At 61.7% G+C, this 20880-nt stretch overlaps 1 protein-coding gene across 2 annotated transcripts in view; it reads right to left on the minus strand.

The window, feature by feature from the left end:
- Positions 1–18298, minus strand: part of DLG4 (discs large MAGUK scaffold protein 4) — a 91596-nt gene extending 73298 nt beyond the window's left edge. For both annotated transcript variants that reach the window (XM_054005533.1, XM_054005531.1), the window contains exon 1: positions 18148–18298. In XM_054005533.1, the coding sequence (XP_053861508.1) occupies positions 18148–18177 (30 nt within the window). In that variant the 5' untranslated portion in view covers positions 18178–18298. The remainder of the gene's footprint in view (positions 1–18147) is intronic.
- Positions 18299–20880: the final 2582 nt, after the last annotated feature.

Consider the following 20880-nt stretch of genomic DNA (forward strand, 5'->3'; position numbering starts at 1 on the left):
CACAGCCGACACACACACACACACACAGAGCCCGACACACACACACACAACCTCACATTGACACACAGCCCAACACACACACACACAGCCTGACACACACAGCCTCCCCCACACACAGAATCTCACATTGACACACAGCCAGACACACACCCAACCTCACACACACAGAGCCACACATGGCTACACACCCAAACACCCACACAACCTCACACCAATACCCAGAGACACACACACAACCTCACACTGACCCACACACACACACCAACACATGGCCAGACACAGCTGGCTTGTCTCACATACTCAGTGTCACCATGTCTCTCTCGCACACACGTGTGTTCGTGTGCACTCGTGTCAGACACTCCAACAGTGACACACACACACCACACCACCACAACTCCCCCTCCCCGCCCATTAGAAGTGGGTCAGAACTGTGCATTTATTGCTTTAAACTTCACTGCCAGACCCACAAACCTGCCCCACTCCCACCCCAATGGGCACAGAACCAGAACTGGGCCCCACATCCGAACTCCTGCCACCGGAGTCCAAACCGGGGCCCTGCCAGCAGAACCACCATTGAAGTGAGAACCTGACCCAGAACCGGGACCAGAACCGGCCTCAGACCCAGAACCGGCACCAGAACCGGCCTCAGACCCAGAACCGAGACCAGACCCAGGACCGGCCTCAGACCCAGAACCGAGACCAGAACTGGCCTGAGACTCAGAACCGAGACCAGAACCAGAACCGGCCTGAGACCCAGAACCGAGACCAGAACGAGAACCGTCCTCAGACCCAGAACCGAGACCAGAACGAGAACCGGCCGCAGACCCAGAACCGGCACCAGAACCGGCCTCAGACCCAGAACAGAGACCAGAACTGTCCGGAGACCCAGAACCAGTACCAGAACTGGCACCAGAACCGAGACCAGACCCAGAACCGAGACCAGAACTGGCCTCAGACCCAGAACCAGCCTCAGACCCAGAACTGTGACCAGAACCGGCCTCAGACCCAGATCCAGTACCAGGACTTAAACCGGACCAGAACCTAATCCCGATGCCAGGACTAATCCCAGGGCCTGAAGCAGAACCCACATCAGAACCAGAAGCTGATCCAGAATCAGAACCAGCACCTGTATGAGAACCGGAACCACATCTAGAACCAGCAGGAGACCTTGAGCCTGACCCAGAACCAGGATCTAACCCAGAACCAGCACCAGAACCGATACTGAACCTTGACCCCAAACCTGTATCAGACCCAGAACCGGGATCAGACCCAGAACCAGCACCAGAACCAACACCGAACCTTGACCCCGAACCCGTATCAGACCCAGAACCAGGATCAGACCCAGAACCAGCACCAGAACCGACACCGAACCTTGACCCCGAACCCGTATCAGACCCAGAACCGGATCAGACCCAGAACCAGGATCAGACCCAACACTGAACCTTGACCCCGAACCCATATCAGATCCAGAACTGGGATCTAACCCAGAACCAGCGCCAGAACCGACACCGAACATTGACAACGCACCCATATCAGACCCAGAACTGGGATCAGACCCAGAACCGGGATCTAACCCCAAAGCGGCACCAGAATCAGAACTAAAACCCTCACCCCTATCGGACCCAGAACCAGGCTCTGCTCCAGACTTGATGCCCGGATCCAACCCAAACCACGGCTGAAGACCCCAATAACCTCCCACTCACTCCCCCGCAGATTCGGCTGCAGGCCCTGAACTTCCCCCTCCCACCACTAGGGGCCCCCCTCCAGGGCAGCCACATTGGGGGGGGGTCCCCCCAGCATAGCCTGAGCCCCTCCCCTGCCGACCCTCCCCATAAATACGGGGGTCAGTATAATGGGGCCACCCAGGAGCAAGGAATGAACATTCACAGCCCCCCGTGTTTGCCCCTCCGGGGCTCCTGGCTGAGCATATGGGGGGGAGGCCGGGGGGGCAACATACGCCGCAGCATCACCCGGGGCTGGGGAATCTGCCCCCCGCACCCAAGCCTCGCGTGTCCCCTCTGTGTGTCCGTCCGTCTGTGCGTCCGAATGCATCCCTCCGTCCATCCGCGCCCCCCCGTCAGTCTGATCTCATCTCTCCATCCCTCCTTCCATCCACCTACCCATCTGCACCCCTCCATCCCTCCGTCCATCCGCGCCCCCCGTCAGTCTGATCTCATCTTTCCATCCCTCCTTCCATCCACCTACCCATCCGCACCCCTCCATCCGTCCGTTCATCCGCGCCCCCCGTCAGTCTGATCTCATCTCTCCATCCCTCCTTCCATCCATCTACCCATCCGCACCCCTCCATCCCTCCGTCCATCCGCGCCCCCCGTCAGTCTGATCTCATCTTTCCATCCCTCCTTCCATCCACCTACCCATCCGCACCCCTCCATCCGTCCGTTCATCCGCGCCCCCCGTCAGTCTGATCTCATCTCTCCATCCCTCCTTCCATCCATCTACCCATCTGCACCCCTCCATCCCTCCGTCCATCAGCGCCCCCCGTCAGTCTGATCTCATCTCTCCATCCCTCCTTCCATCCATCCACCCATCCGCACCCCTCCATCCCTCTGTCCATCCGCGTCCCCCGTCAGTCTGATCTCATCTCTCCATCCCTCCTTCCATCCATCCACCCATCCGCACCCCTCCATCCGTCCGTCCATCCGCGCCCCCCGTCAGTCTGATCTCATCTCTCCATCCCTCCTTCCATCCATCCACCCATCCGCACCCCTCCATCCGTCCGTCCATCCGCGCCCCCCGTCAGTCTGATCTCATCTCTCCATCCCTCCTTCCATCCATCTACCCATCTGCACCCCTCCATCCATCTGTCCATCCGCACCCCTCCATCCATCCGTCCATCCGCGCCCCCCGTCAGTCTGATCTCATCTCTCCATCCCTCCTTCCATCCATCTACCCATCTGCACCCCTCCATCCCTCCGTCCATCCACGCCCCCCGTCAGTCTGATCTCATTCCTCCATCCCTCCTTCCATCCATCCACCCATCTGCACCCCTCCATCCATCCACCCATCCGCACCCCTCCATCCCTCCGTCCATCCGCGCCCCCGTCAGTCTGATCTCATCTCTCCATCCCTCCTTCCATCCATCCACCCATCCGCACCCCTCCATCCATCCGTCCATCCGTGCCCCCCGTCAGTCTGATCTCATCTCTCCATCCCTCCTTCCATCCATCTACCCATCCGCACCCCTCCATCCATCCGTCCATCCGCGCCCCCCGTCAGTCTGATCTCATCTCTCCATCCCTCCTTCCATCCATCTACCCATCTGCACCCCTCCATCCCTCCGTCCATCCGCGCCCCCCCGTCAGTCTGATCTCATCTCTCCATCCCTCCTTCCATCCATCCACCCATCTGCACCCCTCCATCCCTCCGTCCATCCGCGCCCCCCCGTCAGTCTGATCTCATCTCTCCATCCCTCCTTCCATCCATCCACCCATCCGCACCCCTCCATCCCTCCGTCCATCCGCGCCCCCCGTCAGTCTGATCTCATCTCTCCATCCCTCCTTCCATCCATCCACCCATCCGCACCCCTCCATCCCTCCGTCCATCCGCGCCCCCCGTCAGTCTGATCTCATCTCTCCATCCCTCCTTCCATCCATCCACCCATCCGCACCCCTCCATCCATCCGTCCATCCGCGCCCCCCCGTCAGTCTGATCTCATCTCTCCATCCCTCCTTCCATCCATCTACCCATACGCACCCCTCCATCCATCCGTCCATCCGCGCCCCCCGTCAGTCTGATCTCATCTCTCCATCCCTCCTTCCATCCATCTACCCATACGCACCCCTCCATCCATACGTCCATCCGCGCCCCCCGTCAGTCTGATCTCATCTCTCCATCCCTCCTTCCATCCATCCACCCATCTGCACCCCTCCATCCCTCCGTCCATCCGCGCCCCCCGTCAGTCTGATCTCATCTCTCCATCCCTCCTTCCATCCATCTACCCATCTGCACCCCTCCATCCCTCCGTCCATCCGCGCCCCCCGTCAGTCTGATCTCATCTCTCCATCCCTCCTTCCATCCATCCACCCATCTGCACCCCTCCATCCCTCCGTCCATCCGCGCCCCCCGTCAGTCTGATCTCATCTCTCCATCCCTCCTTCCATCCATCCACCCATCTGCACCCCTCCATCCCTCCGTCCATCCGCGCCCCCCCGTCAGTCTGATCTCATCTCTCCATCCCTCCTTCCATCCATCCACCCATCTGCACCCCTCCATCCCTCCGTCCATCCGCGCCCCCCCGTCAGTCTGATCTCATCTCTCCATCCCTCCTTCCATCCATCCACCCATCTGCACCCCTCCATCCCTCCGTCCATCCGCGCCCCCCCGTCAGTCTGATCTCATCTCTCCATCCCTCCTTCCATCCATCTACCCATCCGCACCCCTCCATCCCTCCGTCCATCCGCGCCCCCCGTCAGTCTGATCTCATCTCTCCATCCCTCCTTCCATCCATCTACCCATCCGCACCCCTCCATCCCTCCGTCCATCCGCGCCCCCCGTCAGTCTGATCTCATCTCTCCATCCCTCCTTCCATCCATCCACCCATCCGCACCCCTCCATCCCTCCGTCCATCCGCGCCCCCCCGTCAGTCTGATCTCATCTCTCCATCCCTCCTTCCATCCATCTACCCATCCGCACCCCTCCATCCCTCCGTTCATCCGCGCCCCCCGTCAGTCTGATCTCATCTCTCCATCCCTCCTTCCATCCATCTACCCATCCGCACCCCTCCATCCCTCCGTCCATCCGCGCCCCCCCGTCAGTCTGATCTCATCTCTCCATCCCTCCTTCCATCCATCTACCCATCCGCACCCCTCCATCCCTCCGTCCATCCGCGCCCCCCGTCAGTCTGATCTCATCTCTCCATCCCTCCTTCCATCCATCTACCCATCCGCACCCCTCCATCCCTCCGTCCATCCGCGCCCCCCGTCAGTCTGATCTCATCTCTCCATCCCTCCTTCCATCCATCCACCCATCCGCACCCCTCCATCCCTCCGTCCATCCGCGCCCCCCGTCAGTCTGATCTCATCTCTCCATCCCTCCTTCCATCCATCCACCCATCCGCACCCCTCCATCCATCCGTCCATCCGCGCCCCCGTCAGTCTGATCTCATCTCTCCATCCCTCCTTCCATCCATCCACCCATCCGCACCCCTCCATCCATCCGTCCATCCGCGCCCCCCGTCAGTCTGATCTCATCTCTCCATCCCTCCTTCCATCCATCTACCCATCCGCACCCCTCCATCCCTCCGTCCATCCGCGCCCCCCGTCAGTCTGATCTCATCTCTCCATCCCTCCTTCCATCCATCTACCCATCCGCACCCCTCCATCCCTCCGTCCATCCGCGCCCCCCGTCAGTCTGATCTCATCTCTCCATCCCTCCTTCCATCCATCCACCCATCCGCACCCCTCCATCCCTCCGTCCATCCGCGCCCCCCGTCAGTCTGATCTCATCTCTCCATCCCTCCTTCCATCCATCCACCCATCCGCACCCCTCCATCCATCCGTCCATCCGCGCCCCCCGTCAGTCTGATCTCATCTCTCCATCCCTCCTTCCATCCATCCACCCATCCGCACCCCTCCATCCATCCGTCCATCCGCGCCCCCGTCAGTCTGATCTCATCTCTCCATCCCTCCTTCCATCCATCCACCCATCCGCACCCCTCCATCCATCCGTCCATCCGCGCCCCCCGTCAGTCTGATCTCATCTCTCCATCCCTCCTTCCATCCATCCACCCATCCGCACCCCTCCATCCATCCGTCCATCCGCGCCCCCCGTCAGTCTGATCTCATCTCTCCATCCCTCCTTCCATCCATCCACCCATCCGCACCCCTCCATCCGTCCGTCCATCCGCGCCCCCCGTCAGTCTGATCTCATCTCTCCATCCCTCCTTCCATCCATCCACCCATCCGCACCCCTCCATCCGTCCGTCCATCCGCGCCCCCCGTCAGTCTGATCTCATCTCTCCATCCCTCCTTCCATCCATCCACCCATCCGCACCCCTCCATCCGTCCGTCCATCCGCGCCCCCCGTCAGTCTGATCTCATCTCTCCATCCCTCCTTCCATCCATCCACCCATCCGCACCCCTCCATCCCTCCGTCCATCCGCGCCCCCCGTCAGTCTGATCTCATCTCTCCATCCCTCCTTCCATCCATCCACCCATCCGCACCCCTCCATCCCTCCGTCCATCCGCGCCCCCCGTCAGTCTGATCTCATCTCTCCATCCCTCCTTCCATCCATCCACCCATCCGCACCCCTCCATCCCTCCGTCCATCCGCGCCCCCCGTCAGTCTGATCTCATCTCTCCATCCCTCCTTCCATCCATCCACCCATCCGCACCCCTCCATCCCTCCGTCCATCCGCGCCCCCCGTCAGTCTGATCTCATCTCTCCATCCCTCCTTCCATCCATCCACCCATCCGCACCCCTCCATCCCTCCGTCCATCCGCGCCCCCCGTCAGTCTGATCTCATCTCTCCATCCCTCCTTCCATCCATCCACCCATCCGCACCCCTCCATCCCTCCGTCCATCCGCGCCCCCCGTCAGTCTGATCTCATCTCTCCATCCCTCCTTCCATCCATCCACCCATCCGCACCCCTCCATCCCTCCGTCCATCCGCGCCCCCCGTCAGTCTGATCTCATCTCTCCATCCCTCCTTCCATCCATCCACCCATCCGCACCCCTCCATCCCTCCGTCCATCCGCGCCCCCCGTCAGTCTGATCTCATCTCTCCATCCCTCCTTCCATCCATCCACCCATCCGCACCCCTCCATCCCTCCGTCCATCCGCGCCCCCCGTCAGTCTGATCTCATCTCTCCATCCCTCCTTCCATCCATCCACCCATCCGCACCCCTCCATCCATCCGTCCATCCGCGCCCCCCGTCAGTCTGATCTCATCTCTCCATCCCTCCTTCCATCCATCCACCCATCCGCACCCCTCCATCCATCCGTCCATCCGCGCCCCCCGTCAGTCTGATCTCATCTCTCCATCCCTCCTTCCATCCATCCACCCATCCGCACCCCTCCATCCATCCGTCCATCCGCGCCCCCCGTCAGTCTGATCTCATCTCTCCATCCCTCCTTCCATCCATCCACCCATCCGCACCCCTCCATCCATCCGTCCATCCGCGCCCCCCGTCAGTCTGATCTCATCTCTCCATCCCTCCTTCCATCCATCCACCCATCCGCACCCCTCCATCCATCCGTCCATCCGCGCCCCCCGTCAGTCTGATCTCATCTCTCCATCCCTCCTTCCATCCATCCACCCATCCGCACCCCTCCATCCATCCGTCCATCCGCGCCCCCCGTCAGTCTGATCTCATCTCTCCATCCCTCCTTCCATCCATCCACCCATCCGCACCCCTCCATCCATCCGTCCATCCGCGCCCCCCGTCAGTCTGATCTCATCTCTCCATCCCTCCTTCCATCCATCCACCCATCCGCACCCTTCCATCCGTCCGTCCATCCGCGCCCCCCGTCAGTCTGATCTCATCTCTCCATCCCTCCTTCCATCCATCCACCCATCCGCACCCCTCCATCCGTCCGTCCATCCGCGCCCCCCGTCAGTCTGATCTCATCTCTCCATCCCTCCTTCCATCCATCCACCCATCCGCACCCCTCCATCCGTCCGTCCATCCGCGCCCCCCGTCAGTCTGATCTCATCTCTCCATCCCTCCTTCCATCCATCCACCCATCCGCACCCCTCCATCCGTCCGTCCATCCGCGCCCCCCGTCAGTCTGATCTCATCTCTCCATCCCTCCTTCCATCCATCCACCCATCCGCACCCCTCCATCCGTCCGTCCATCCGCGCCCCCCGTCAGTCTGATCTCATCTCTCCATCCCTCCTTCCATCCATCCACCCATCCGCACCCCTCCATCCGTCCGTCCATCCGCGCCCCCCGTCAGTCTGATCTCATCTCTCCATCCCTCCTTCCATCCATCCACCCATCCGCACCCCTCCATCCGTCCGTCCATCCGCGCCCCCCCTCAGTCTGATCTCATCTCTCCATCCCTCCTTCCATCCATCCACCCATCCGCACCCCTCCATCCGTCCGTCCATCCGCGCCCCCCGTCAGTCTGATCTCATTCCTCCATCCCTCCTTCCATCCATCCACCCATCCGCACCCCTCCATCCGTCCGTCCATCCGCGCCCCCCGTCAGTCTGATCTCATTCCTCCATCCCTCCTTCTATCCGTCCACCCATCCGCATCCCTCCATCCGTCCGTCCATCCGCGCCCCCCGTCAGTCTGATCTCATTCCTCCATCCCTCCTTCTATCCGTCCACCCATCCGCATCCCTCCATCCGTCCGTCCATCCGCGCCCCCCGTCAGTCTGATCTCATTCCTCCATCCCTCCTTCCATCCATCCACCCATCCGCACCCCTCCATCCGTCCATTCATCCGCGCCCCGCGTCAGTCTGATCTCATTCCTCCATCCCTCCTTCCATCCATCCACCCATCCGCACCCCTCCATCCGTCCGTTCATCCGCGCCCCCCGTCAGTCTGATCTCATTCCTCCATCCCTCCTTCCATCCATCCACCCATCCGCACCCCTCCATCCATCCGTCCGTCTGTCCGTCCATCCGCGCCCAGCCGTCCGTCTGTTCTCATCCCTCCATCCCTCCTTCCGTCCATCCACCCATACACACCCCTCCGTCCGTCAGTACTCATCCCTCTGTCCATCCGCGCCCCTCCATCCATCCGTCCGTCTGTCCGTCCACGCCTCTCCGTCCATCTGTACTCATCCCTCCATCTGTCCACCCATACCCATCCCTCCGTCCGTCTGTCCGTCCATCCACACCCCTCCGTCCTTCTGTTCTCGCCCATCCGCACCCCTCCGTCCGTCCGTACTCATCCCTCCATCCATCCGCGCCCCTCCATCCATCCATCCGTATGTCCGTCCACACCTCTCCGTCCATCTGTACTCATCCCTCCATCCGTCCACACCCCTCCATCCATCCACACCTCTCCGTCCACCCATACCCCCTCTCCATCCATCCGTCCGTCTGTCCATCCATCCGCGCCCCTCCGTCGGTCTGTACTCATCCCTCCGTCCATCCGCGCCCTCCATCCATCCGTCCATCCGCACCCCTCCATCGGTCTGTACTAATCCCTCCATCCATACGCACCCCTCCATCCGCGCCCCTCCATGCGGCCGTACGCACCCCTCCATCCATCCGTCCGTCTGTCCGTCCATGCCTCTCCATCCACCCATACCCATCCCTCCATCCATCTGTACTCATCCCTCCATCCTTCTTTCCATCTGTCCGTCCATCCATCCGTCCATCTGTCTGTCCATGCCTCTCTGTCCACCTGTATTCATCCCTCCATCCGTCCACCCATCCCTCTGTCCATCCACACCCCTCCATCCATCCGTCCATCTGTCCGTCCATCCACACCCCTCCATCCATCTGTTCTCATTCATCCTTCCGTCCGTCCACCCGTAGGCGTCCCTCCGTCCACGGCTCTCTGTCCATCTGTTCTCATCCCTCCATCCTTCTTCCTGTCTGTCCGTCCATCTGCATGCATCCGTCCGTCCATCCATCCACCCATATCCATCCCTCCATCCATCTGTACACATCCATTTTTCATCTGTGCCCCTCCATCCATCCACCCATACACACCCCTCCGTCTGTCTGTACGCATCCATCCCTCCATCCATCTGTCCATCTGCGCCCCTTCATCCCCCCTTCTGTCTGTCCACCCATACACACCCCGTCCATCCCTCCATCCGCCCTTCCGTCTGTCTATCCATCCACTGATATGCACCCCTCCGTCTGTCTGTACGCATCCCTCCACCCGTCCTTCCATCCACACTCCTCCATCCCCCCTTCCGTCCATCCACCCATACACACCCCTCTGTCCATCCCTCCATCTGCCCTTCCATCCGTCCACCCATCCATCCATCCGCGCCCCTCTGTCCGTTCTCATCCCTCCATCCTTCTTTCCATCTGTCCATCCATCCATACGCATCTCTCTGTCCATCTGCACTCATGCGTCCTTCCATTCGTCCATCCATACACACCCCTTCGTCCGTACGCATCCTTCCATCCATCCGTCCTTCTGTCCATCCACCCATACCCATCCCTCCGTCCTTCCATCCCTCCATCCATCCGCACCCCTCCGTCCATTCTCATCCCTTCATCCTTCTTTCCATCTGTCCGTCCATCCATACACACCTCTCCGTTTATCCTCACGCATCCATCCTTCCATCTGTCCATACACACCCCTTCATCTGTATGCATCCCTCCATCCAACCGTCCTTCTGTCCGTCCACCCACACGCACCCCTCCATCCACCCATACGTATCTCTCCATCCATCCTTCCATCCCTCCATCCATCCTTCCATCCGTGCATCCATCCGTACCCCTCCGTCCGTTCTCATCCCTTCATCCTTCTTTCCATCTGTCCGTCCATCCATACACACCTCTCCGTTCATCTGCACACATCCGTCCTTCCATCCATCCATCCATACACACCCCTTCGTCTGTATGCATTCCTCCATCCATCCGTCCTTCCGTCCATCCATGCGCATCCCTCCACCCGTCCTTCCATCCCTCCATTCGTCCGTCCAACCATACGCATCCCTCCGTCCATCTGTACGCATCCCTCCACCTGTCCTTCCATCTGTTCATCTGCGCCCTTCCGTCCGTCTGTACTCATCCGACCTTGCATCCGTGCCCCTCGGTCCATCCGCCTGTACACATCCCTCCGTCTGTCCTTCCATCCCTCCATCCGTCCACCCTCTGTCCGTCCACCCATACGCACCCTCCGTCCATCGGTTCTCATCTGTCCACCCATATGCATCCGTCCCTCCATCCATCTGGCTGCCTGCCCCCCCCCCCGTCCGCACCCCTCCGTCCCTCCATCCACCTGCGCATGACCCTCCATCCGTCCACATGTACACATCTCTCCATCCCTCCATCCATCCATCCGCACATGCCCCTCCGCCATCCACCCATGCAGCCCCCGATCTATCCCAACAGATACACCTTTCTATTCCTCCATCTCTACCCACCCCTCGATCTCTCACCGCCCATCCCCACATGCCCCCCTCTCTGACCCTCCACCCCATCCATCCCTTTTGCTATCTGAAATCCTGATGCTCTACTGCCCCCGCTGGCCAGGAGGGGGCATAACCATCTGGGGCAGTGCATTTCTGTGAGCAGCCCGGCGCCCCCGCCTGCCAGGGGAGAGCACCCCCTGCTCAGCCCCCCGCCCCAACCCCTGCCCCACAGCGCCCCCTAGCGCTGCCCTGGGGCCAGCCCTGCCTGCCAGGGGAGAGCGCCCCCTGTTGAGCCCCCCGCCCCGCTCCCTGCCCCACAGCGCCCCCTAGCGCCGCCCTGGGACCAGCCCCGCCTGCCAGGGGAGAGCGCCCCCTGCTGAGCCCCCCCTAGTTCTGCAAGGGGGTGGGGGCGCAGCGGGCCGAGGCTCATGGGAAGGCAGACGCACGTTCTGCGTTTCCTTAAATAATTCCTCAATCAAGAGCGATGGAACCAGTTATCCCCGGTTGCCATGGCAGTACTGACACAGAGATGGATGACGGAAGTCGGAGGGGGGGGGGGGGAGTGTTTCAGGCATGGGGGGGTAGTGGGGGCGATGGGGGGGAGGGGAAGAACAGATTGTGAAAGGGGAGAGAGGGAAACTGAGATCGGGGCCCCGTCGCGCCAGGCGCTGCCCAGAGCCCCCCACAAACGAGACTGGGGGCCGCAGACACGCAGTGAAGGGGGAGGAACCCAGGTGTCCTGACACACCCCCCCACCGCAGCCTGTATCTCTCACCACTAGGCCGCTCTGCCAGGCGAGCGAAGCTACCGGGTAGTAAACGTCTGGTCCAGGTACACTGAGGCAGAGGGCCAGGGGATCCCGTCAGCATCTAGGCAGCCTGAGCAGGAGGGGTGAGTGCGGGGGAGGGGGATTGGGGGGGTTGTTTTAGGGCCACAACAAGGGGTCACCGTGAAGCTAGAGGGCGGGGTGAGGGTTCAGGTTCGGGTCCGGAGAGAGATTTTTAGGGTCAAGGTTAAAGATCAGAGCCTCCGGTTTGGGGTTAGATGGAGATTTTAGGGTGGGGGAGGGGTCAGAGGTCTGGGTTTGGGGCGAGATTTAGGGTCGGGGTGGGGGGGGTCAGAGGTCTGGGTTTGGGGTGAGATTTAGGGTCAGGATGGGGGTGGGGTTAGAGGTCTGGGTTTGCGGTGAGATTTAGGGTCGGGTGGGATCAGAAGTCTGGGTTTGAGGTGAGATTTAGGGTCGGGATGGGGGAGGGGTCAGAAGTCTGGGTTTGGGGTGAGATTTAGGGTCGGGATGGGGGTGGGGTCAGAGGTCAGGGTTTGGGGCGAGATTTAGGATCAGGGTGGGGGGCTCAGAGGTCTGGGTTTGGGGTGAGATTTAGGGTCGGGTGGGAGGATCAGAGATCTGGGTTTGGGGTGAGATTTAGGGTTGGGGTGGGGGGATCAGAGGTCTGGGTTTGGGGCGAGATTAAGGGTCGGGATGGGGGAGTGAGAGGTCAGGGTTTGGGGTGAGATTTAGGGTCGGGGTGGGGGATCAGAGGTCTGGGTTTGGGGCAAGATTAAGGGTCGGGATGGGGGAGTGAGAGGTCAGGGTTTGGGGCGAGATTTAGGGTCGGGGTGGGGGGGTCAGAGGTCAGGGTTTGGGGTGAGATTTAGGGTCGGGGTGGGGGGGTCAGAGGTCAGGGTTTGGGGTGAGATTTAGGGTCGGGGTGGGGGAGTGAGAGGTCAGGGTTTGGGGTGAGATTTAGGGTCGGGTGGGGGGGGTCAGAGGTCTGGGGCGAGATTTAGGGTCGGGGTGGGAGAGTGAGAGGTCAGGGTTTGGGGTGAGATTTAGGGTCATGGTGCGGGGGGTCAGAGGTCAGGGTTTGGGGTGAGATTTAGGATCAGGGTGGGGGGGTCAGAGGTCAGGGTTTGGGGTGAGATTTAGGGTTGGGGTGGAGGGGTCAGAGGTCAGGGTTTGGGGTGAGATTTAGGGTCAGGGTGGGGTCAGAGGTCAGGGTTTGGGGCGAGATTTAGGGTTGGGGTGGGGGGGATCAGAGGTCTGGGTTTGGGGCGAGATTTAGGGTCGGGGTGGGGGAGTGAGAGGTCAGGTTTGGGGTGAGATTTAGGGTCAGGGTGGGGTCAGAGGTCAGGGTTTGGGGCGAGATTTAGGATCGGGGGGGTCAGAGGTCAGGGTTTGGGGTGAGATTTAGGGTCGGGATGGGGGTGGGGTCAGAGGTCGGGTTTGGGGTGACTTTTTGAGGTCAGGCTCTGGGACAGGATGGTCATTAATAAAGAAAAGCCCCACACCCTCCTACCCCGCTTTCAGCCAGCGTGCCACAAAGCGCTTCCCATGGGACAGATGGGGAAACCGAGACAGGGAAGGGAACAGAACTGTGCTTTGCCTAAGGGCACCTGGCAGGTCCAGGAACAGAACCCAGGAATCCTGAGTCCCAGGGGAGCCCCTGAGACAGTAGGGGATAATTAGGGTTTGCATTAGACTCTGGGCTGGGGTCCCGGTTAGGCATTAGGAGCAGCTGATGGGGGGGATGACAAGGTGAAGGTCTCCATCAACCAACCCCTGCAAAACCCTCATTTCGGGCAGGAGCAGGGTCTGATCTCCCCCAAGCCCCTCCACTTTCAACAGTCCAGATCCCATCTTGTTAAATGAGCCACCCGCAAAACCCCACCAGTCGCCGCCAGGAAAGGCGGCCAGGTCCGGGGGCAGAGCCCACGGACGCCCCAGGGACACTGGCACCATGTCCCTCAGGGCCAGAGGGCCTGAGTCTTTGCTCCGGCTGTTGGGAACCTGGCGCTAGTTTGCGAAGCCATTCGCTCATATATGGCCCAGCCGCCTCGTCCTCCAGAAAAAGTTTCCAGATCCCCGCCCGCCGGCGACCCCTCCCCGGAACGCACCTCCAGATCCCCGCCCGCCGGCGACCCCTCCCCAGAACGCACCTCCAGATCCCCGCCCGCCGGCGACCCCTCCCCAGAACGCACCTCCAGATCCCCGCCCGCCGGCGACCCCTCCCCGGAACGCACCTCCAGATCCCCGCCCGCCGGCGACCCCTCCCCGGAACGCACCTCCAGATCCCCGCCCGCCGGCGACCCCTCCCCGGAACGCACCTCCAGATCCCCGCCCGCCGGTGAGCCAGACACATCCAGATCGTACCTCCAGATCTTCATCCAAAATTATCCAGCTATCTCCTATTTCTGCCTTACTCCCCCACCCTAATTCAATTCCCTCTCCTGCCACCCAATTCCCTTCGCCCCAAATCAATTCACCCCCACACATCTCCTTCAATTAACACACACATACGGTCACTCACGCAGGTGTGTTTTCCTGGCTGAGGTGACTGGGGCATTGGGTGCTAATCTGGGATCTCAGGCCACCCACCTCACTATTCCCACCCTTGCGTCCCCCTCACCACCAGGCCTGGACCCCCCCGGGGAGCATCAACACCAGGCTTAGCGCCGAGTTAGGCCAGGGATGCATGTTAGCTACCACTGGGGAGACGCAGACGCACGTACACACACAGCCACAGCCGTCCACACACACAGCCGCGCACACAGCCGCAGCCGTCCACACACACAGCCGCGCACACAGCCGCAGCCGTCCACACACACACAGCCACAGCCGTCCACACACACACAGCCACACACACAGCCACAGCCAGCCACACACACACAGCCACAGCCGTCCACACACACACAGCCACAGCCAGCCACACACACACACAGCCACAGCCAGCCACACACACACAGCCACAGCCGTCCACACACACACAGCTGTCCCCACACACACAGCCACAGCCGTCCACACAGCCACAGCCGTCCACACAGCCACAGCCACAGCCGTCCACACACACACAGCCACAGCCGTCCACACACAGCCACAGCCGTCCACACACACAGCCGCACAGCCACACACACAGCCGCAGCCATCCGCACACACAGCCACACACAGCCACAGCCAGCCGTCCACACACACAGCCATAGCTGTCCATACAGCCATCCACACACACCTCCACATCCAATCACACAACCGTCCACACACACTGCCACAGCTGTCCCTACAGCCGCTCACACACACACAGCCACCACACACATACACGGATATACACACAGCCACAGCCTTCCACGCAGCCGCAGCCACACACACACACAACCACACACATACACACGCAGCCTGCACCTTCGTTACCACCCCTTCTGACTGATATGCCTGCTAGCCACACCTGGGTCTACGACACACACCCAGGGCCCCTGACACACACGGCTCCCAGCTCGGGTGGCACCCCTCCTCTTTCCACACACCCCCCCCACTCACCATCTGCCAGCCGGCAATGAAACACCCGCCTGGGGCAAGGTCCCGGCACCCCCCCGGGGACCCCTAACTATGAGCTGAGACTAGCCCCCGCTACGCCTCCTGCTCTCCGGCACCCATCAGCTGTCGCTGTTGCCACTGGGCAGGTGTCTTCTCACACGCACACACACACACACACACACACACACACACACACACACTCACCAGCAGTGGGCAGCATGGTCACTCACACGTGTATACACACATCTCACAACACGTGCACAGACCCACATTCCCACACACTCACAACCGCACCCCGCAGGCAGCATGTGCACTCACCCCGCACACAAAAAATAGCCACAACCGCATGCAAACACAAATACACACACACACGTTGAACACAAAAAATAGCCACAACTGCATGTGAACACAAATACACACACACTGAACCCCAAAATAGTCACAACTGCATGTGAACACAAATACACACACTGAACAGAAAAATAGTCACAGACATTCACAGCACACATACACACACAAATTCACACAATTACACACACACCTTGAGCACACATAATGCAGACACACACAGCCCTCCCCGACATTTACATTGGGCGCAGACATCACATTTTCACACACACACACACAGCCGGGGGTGCCAACATGCTGGGGGGATTTTTAGCAGACAGCTCTGCCCCCCTCCCCGTGCCCCAGAGGAGGTGAGGCATTCGACAGAGCGAGTCCCCCAGCTGCCCCAAAATTGGGGGCAGGGGTGTGATGCACACACACACACACACACACACACACACACACACACACACACACACACCAGGCCCACCCGACCTCCAGCCAACAGGGGCAGCACTCAGGGAGGGAGCGAGTGTGGGAGGACTGGCTAGGCAGCGGGCAGCACAACGGAGACCCCAGCCTCCCCCCACAGCCCCATAGAGACCCCCCAGAACCCCTCACAGCCCCACAGAGACCCCCCCAGCACCCCCAGACACAGCCCTACAGAGAGACCCCAGCACCCCCCATAAACAGCCCTATAGAGAGGCCCAAGCCCCCCCACAGCCGCACAGACACCCCCCAGCACCCCCAGACATAGCCCCACAGAGAGACCCCAGCACCTCCATAGCACCAGAGAGAGCCCCCAGACCCCCACCACCCCATAGAGAGCCCCAAGCCCCATAGACAGCCTCAGCCCCCCAACCTACCCACCCAGAGCCCCAGCACCATGAAGAACTCCAGACCCACTCCTAACATCACGGAGACCCCCCCAAGCCCCACAGAAAGACCTCAGCCACCCCTAGCAACAGAGCCCCCCGTCAGAGCCGCCCAAACCCTCCCACTGCCCCAGTGAGGGCCCCCAGCCTCCTCCACAGTGAGCCTACAGGAACCCCCTCACAACGCTATTCAGATCCCCAGCCCCACAGAGAGACCCCAGCACCTCCATAGCACCAGAGAGAGCCCCCAGACCCCCACCACCACCCCATAGAGAGCCCCAAGCCCCATAGACAGCCTCAGCCCCCCAACCTACCCACCCAGAGCCCCAGCACCATGAAGAACTCCAGACCCACTCCTAACATCACGGAGACCCCCCCAAGCCCCACAGAAAGACCTCAGCCACCCCTAGCAACAGAGCCCCCCCTCAGAGCCGCCCGAACCCTCCCACTGCCCCAGTGAGCGCCCCCAGCCTCCTCCACAGTGAGCCTACAGAAACCCCCTCACAACGCTATTCAGATCCCCAGCCCCATAGAGAGCCCCCAGGCCCTCCCAGCCCCATAGAGAGCCCTTAGCCCCATAGAGAGCCCCCAGGCCCTCCCAGCCCCATAGAGAGTCCCCAGGCCCTCCCAGCCCCATAGAGAGCCCCTAGCTCCATAGAGAGCCCCCAGGCCCTCCCAGCCCCATAGAGAGCCCTTAGCCCCATAGAGAGCCCCCAGGCCCTCCCAGCCCCATAGAGAGCTCCCAGGCCCTCCCAGCCCTAAGAGAAAGCCCTTAGGATGCCCAGCACCATAGAGACCAACCCTCGCCCCCCCCCCCGGCACGTCAATATCGTGGAGACCCCGAGTCCCGCCCCATCACCATGGAGACCCCCTAGCCCTCCCACACAGCATCACGGAGGCCCCCAGCTCCCCCCCACAGCACCATGGAGACCCTCAGCCCCCCCAAGCACCCCAGAGACACCCCCAGATCACCATGGAGACCCCAAACAACCCCCCCAGCACCATGGAGGCCCCCTAGCCCTCCCACACAGCATCACGGAGGCCCCCAGCTCCCCTCCCAGAGCACCATGGAGTCCCTCAGGCCCCCCAGCACCCCAGAGACACCCCCACATCACCATGGAGACCCTCTGCCCCCCCAAAGCACCATGGAGACCCCGAGCACCCCCCACAAGCACCATGGAGTCCCTCCACTTTCCCAGCACCATGGAGACCCCGAGCAAACACCCCCAGCACCCCAGAGACACCCCCCCACACACACACACATACATCACCATGGAGACCCTCAGCCCCCCGCCAGCCCCACAGCCCCACAGTGACCCTCACCCCCCCCAGCACCATGGAGCCCCTCAGGCCCCCCAGCATCCCAGAGACACCCCCCCACACACACACACACATCACCATGGAGACCCTCAGCCCCCCCCAGCCTCACAGCGACCCTCAGCCCCCCTCCCAGCACCATGGAGCCCCTCAGGCCCCCCAGCATCCCAGAGACACCCCCACATCACCATGGAGACCCCGAGCACCCCCCCAGCACCCCAGAGACACCCCCCGACACACATCACCATGGAGACCCCCAGCCCCCCCACAGCACCATGGAGCCCCTCAGCCCCCCAACCCCCTACCTTGGTGGTGACTATGCAGAGACAATCCATGGCTGGGGAGGAGGGAGCCGCTGCTCGGGGCGGATCTGCAGCACATCAGATATTCCGGGGGGCCGGGGAATTAATTGCCCCCCCTGGCCTTCAATTGCCCCCCCCTCCACCGCCGCACGCAGGCTCCCTGCCCCCCCCCTCCCCACCGGCGCGCGGCTGCCTGCTCCCCCCGAGGCGCAGGGTGCGGAGGGGGGGGAGATGGAGGGATGGGGGCAGGCGGCGGGCGGAGGGATGGGGAGGGGGTGGAAGGCGCGGGGTGACGGAGGGGGGTGCGGGAGGAAGACGGGATGGGGGCAGGCGAGCGGAGGGAAGCGGAGCGCGGTGGAAGAGGCAGGAAGGAGGGATGGAGTCAGGCGCCGGGCGGAGGAAGAGAGGGAGGGAGGGAGGGAGGGAAGGGGGAAGGGTGGGGACCGCAGGCGGAGAGCGGAGGGGGTGGCAGGAAGACGGGATGGGGGAAGGCGGCCAGGGGAGGAATAGGGGCTGGAAGAAAGGAAGGAAGGAGGGATGGAAGAAGGCGGTGTGTGGACGAATAGACGGGGAAGGAAGAAGGGATGAAGGAAGGCCACGTGTGGAGGAATATGGGGTGGAAGGATGGAGGGAGGGTGGAAGGAAGAAGGGATGGGAAAAGGCCCTGTGAAGAGGAATAGAGGGGGAAAGGAAGGGGGATGGAAGGAGGCAGCAGGCCGAGGAATAGGGGTGGAAGGAAGGAAGGAAGGAAGGAGGGATGGTGGAAGGAAGGGGGATGGAAGGAGGCAGCGGGCGGAGGAATAGGGGTGGAAGGAAGGAAGGAGGGATGGTGGAAGGAAGGGGGATGGAAGGAGGCAGCGGGCGGAGGAATAGGGGTGGAAGGAAGGAAGGAAGGAAGGAGGGATGGTGGAAGGAAGGGGGATGGAAGGAAGGAAGGAAGGAAGGAAGGAAGGAGGGATGGTGGAAGGAAGGGGGATGGAAGGAGGCAGCGGGCGGAGGAATAGGGGGTGGAAGGAAGGAAGGAGGGATGGTGGAAGGAAGGGGGATGGAAGGAGGCAGCGGGCGGAGGAATAGGGGTGGAAGGAAGGAAGGAAGGAAGGAAGGAGGGATGGTGGAAGGAAGGGGGATGGAAGGAGGCAGCGGGCGGAGGAATAGGGGGTGGAAGGAAGGAAGGAAGGCAGGAAGGAGGGATGGTGGAAGGAAGGGGGATGGAAGGAGGCAGCAGGCGGAGGAATAGGGGTGGAAGGAAGGAAGGAAGGAGGGATGGTGGAAGGAAGGGGGATGGAAGGAGGCAGCGGGCGGAGGAATAGGGGTGGAAGGAAGGAAGGAAGGAAGGTGGGATGGTGGTAGAAAGGGGATGGAAGGAGGCAGCGGACGGAGGAATAGGGGTGGAAGGAAGGAAGGAAGGAAGGAGGGATGGTGGAAGGAAGGGGGATGGAAGGAGGCAGCAGGCGGAGGAATAGGGGTGGAAGGAAGGAAGGAAGGTGGAAGGAAGGGGGATGGAAGGAGGCAGCGGGCGGAGGAATAGGGGTGGAAGGAAGGAAGGAGGGATGGTGGAAGGAAAGGGGATGGAAGGAGGCAGCGGGGTGGAAGGAAGGAAGGAAGGAAGGAAGGAAGGAGGGATGGTGGAAGGAAGGGGGATGGAAGGAGGCAGCGGGCGGAGGAATAGGGGGTGGAAGGAAGGAAGGAAGGAAGGAGGGATGGTGGAAGGAAGGGGGATGGAAGGAGGCAGCAGGCGGAGGAATAGGGGGTGGAAGGAAGGAAGGAAGGAAGGAGGGATGGTGGAAGGAAGGGGGATGGAAGGAGGCAGCGGGCGGAGGAATAGGGGTGGAAGGAAGGAAGGAGGGATGGTGGAAGGAAGGGGGATGGAAGGAGGCAGCGGGCGGAGGAATAGGGGTGGAAGGAAGGAAGGAAGGAAGGAGGGATGGTGGAAGGAAGGGGGATGGAAGGAGGCAGCGGGCGGAGGAATAGGGGTGGAAGGAAGGAAGGAAGGAGGGATGGTGGAAGGAAGGGGGATGGAAGGAGGCAGCGGGGTGGAAGGAAGGAAGGAAGGAGGGATGGTGGAAGGAAGGGGGATGGAAGGAGGCAGCAGGCGGAGGAATAGGGGTGGAAGGAAGGAAGGAAGGAAGGAAGGAGGGATGGTGGAAGGAAGGGGGATGGAAGGAGGCAGCGGGCGGAGGAATAGGGGTGGAAGGAAGGAAGGAAGGAAGGAAGGAAGGAGGGAGGGATGGTGGAAGGAAGGGGGATGGAAGGAGGCAGCAGGCGGAGGAATAGGGGTGGAAGGAAGGAAGGAAGGAAGGAGGGATGGTGGAAGGAAGGGGGATGGAAGGAGGCAGCGGGCGGAGGAATAGGGGTGGAAGGAAGGAGGGATGGTGGAAGGAAGGGGGATGGAAGGAGGCAGTGGGGTGGAAGGAAGGAAGGAAGGAAGGAGGGATGGTGGAAGGAAGGGGGATGGAAGGAGGCAGCGGGGTGGAAGGAAGGAAGGAGGGATGGTGGAAGGAAGGGGGATGGAAGGAGGCAGCAGGCGGAGGAATAGGGGTGGAAGGAAGGAAGGAAGGAGGGATGGTGGAAGGAAGGGGATGGAAGGAGGCAGCAGCCGGAGGAATAGGGGTGGAAGGAAGGAAGGAAGGAGGGATGGTGGAAGGAAGGGGATGGAAGGAGGCAGCAGGCGGAGGAATAGGGGTGGAAGGAAGGAAGGAAGGAGGGATGGTGGAAGGAAGGGGGATGGAAGGAGGC

This window comes from Malaclemys terrapin, chromosome 15 (assembly GCF_027887155.1).
Source record: "Malaclemys terrapin pileata isolate rMalTer1 chromosome 15, rMalTer1.hap1, whole genome shotgun sequence".
Lineage (NCBI taxonomy): Eukaryota > Metazoa > Chordata > Testudines > Emydidae > Malaclemys > Malaclemys terrapin.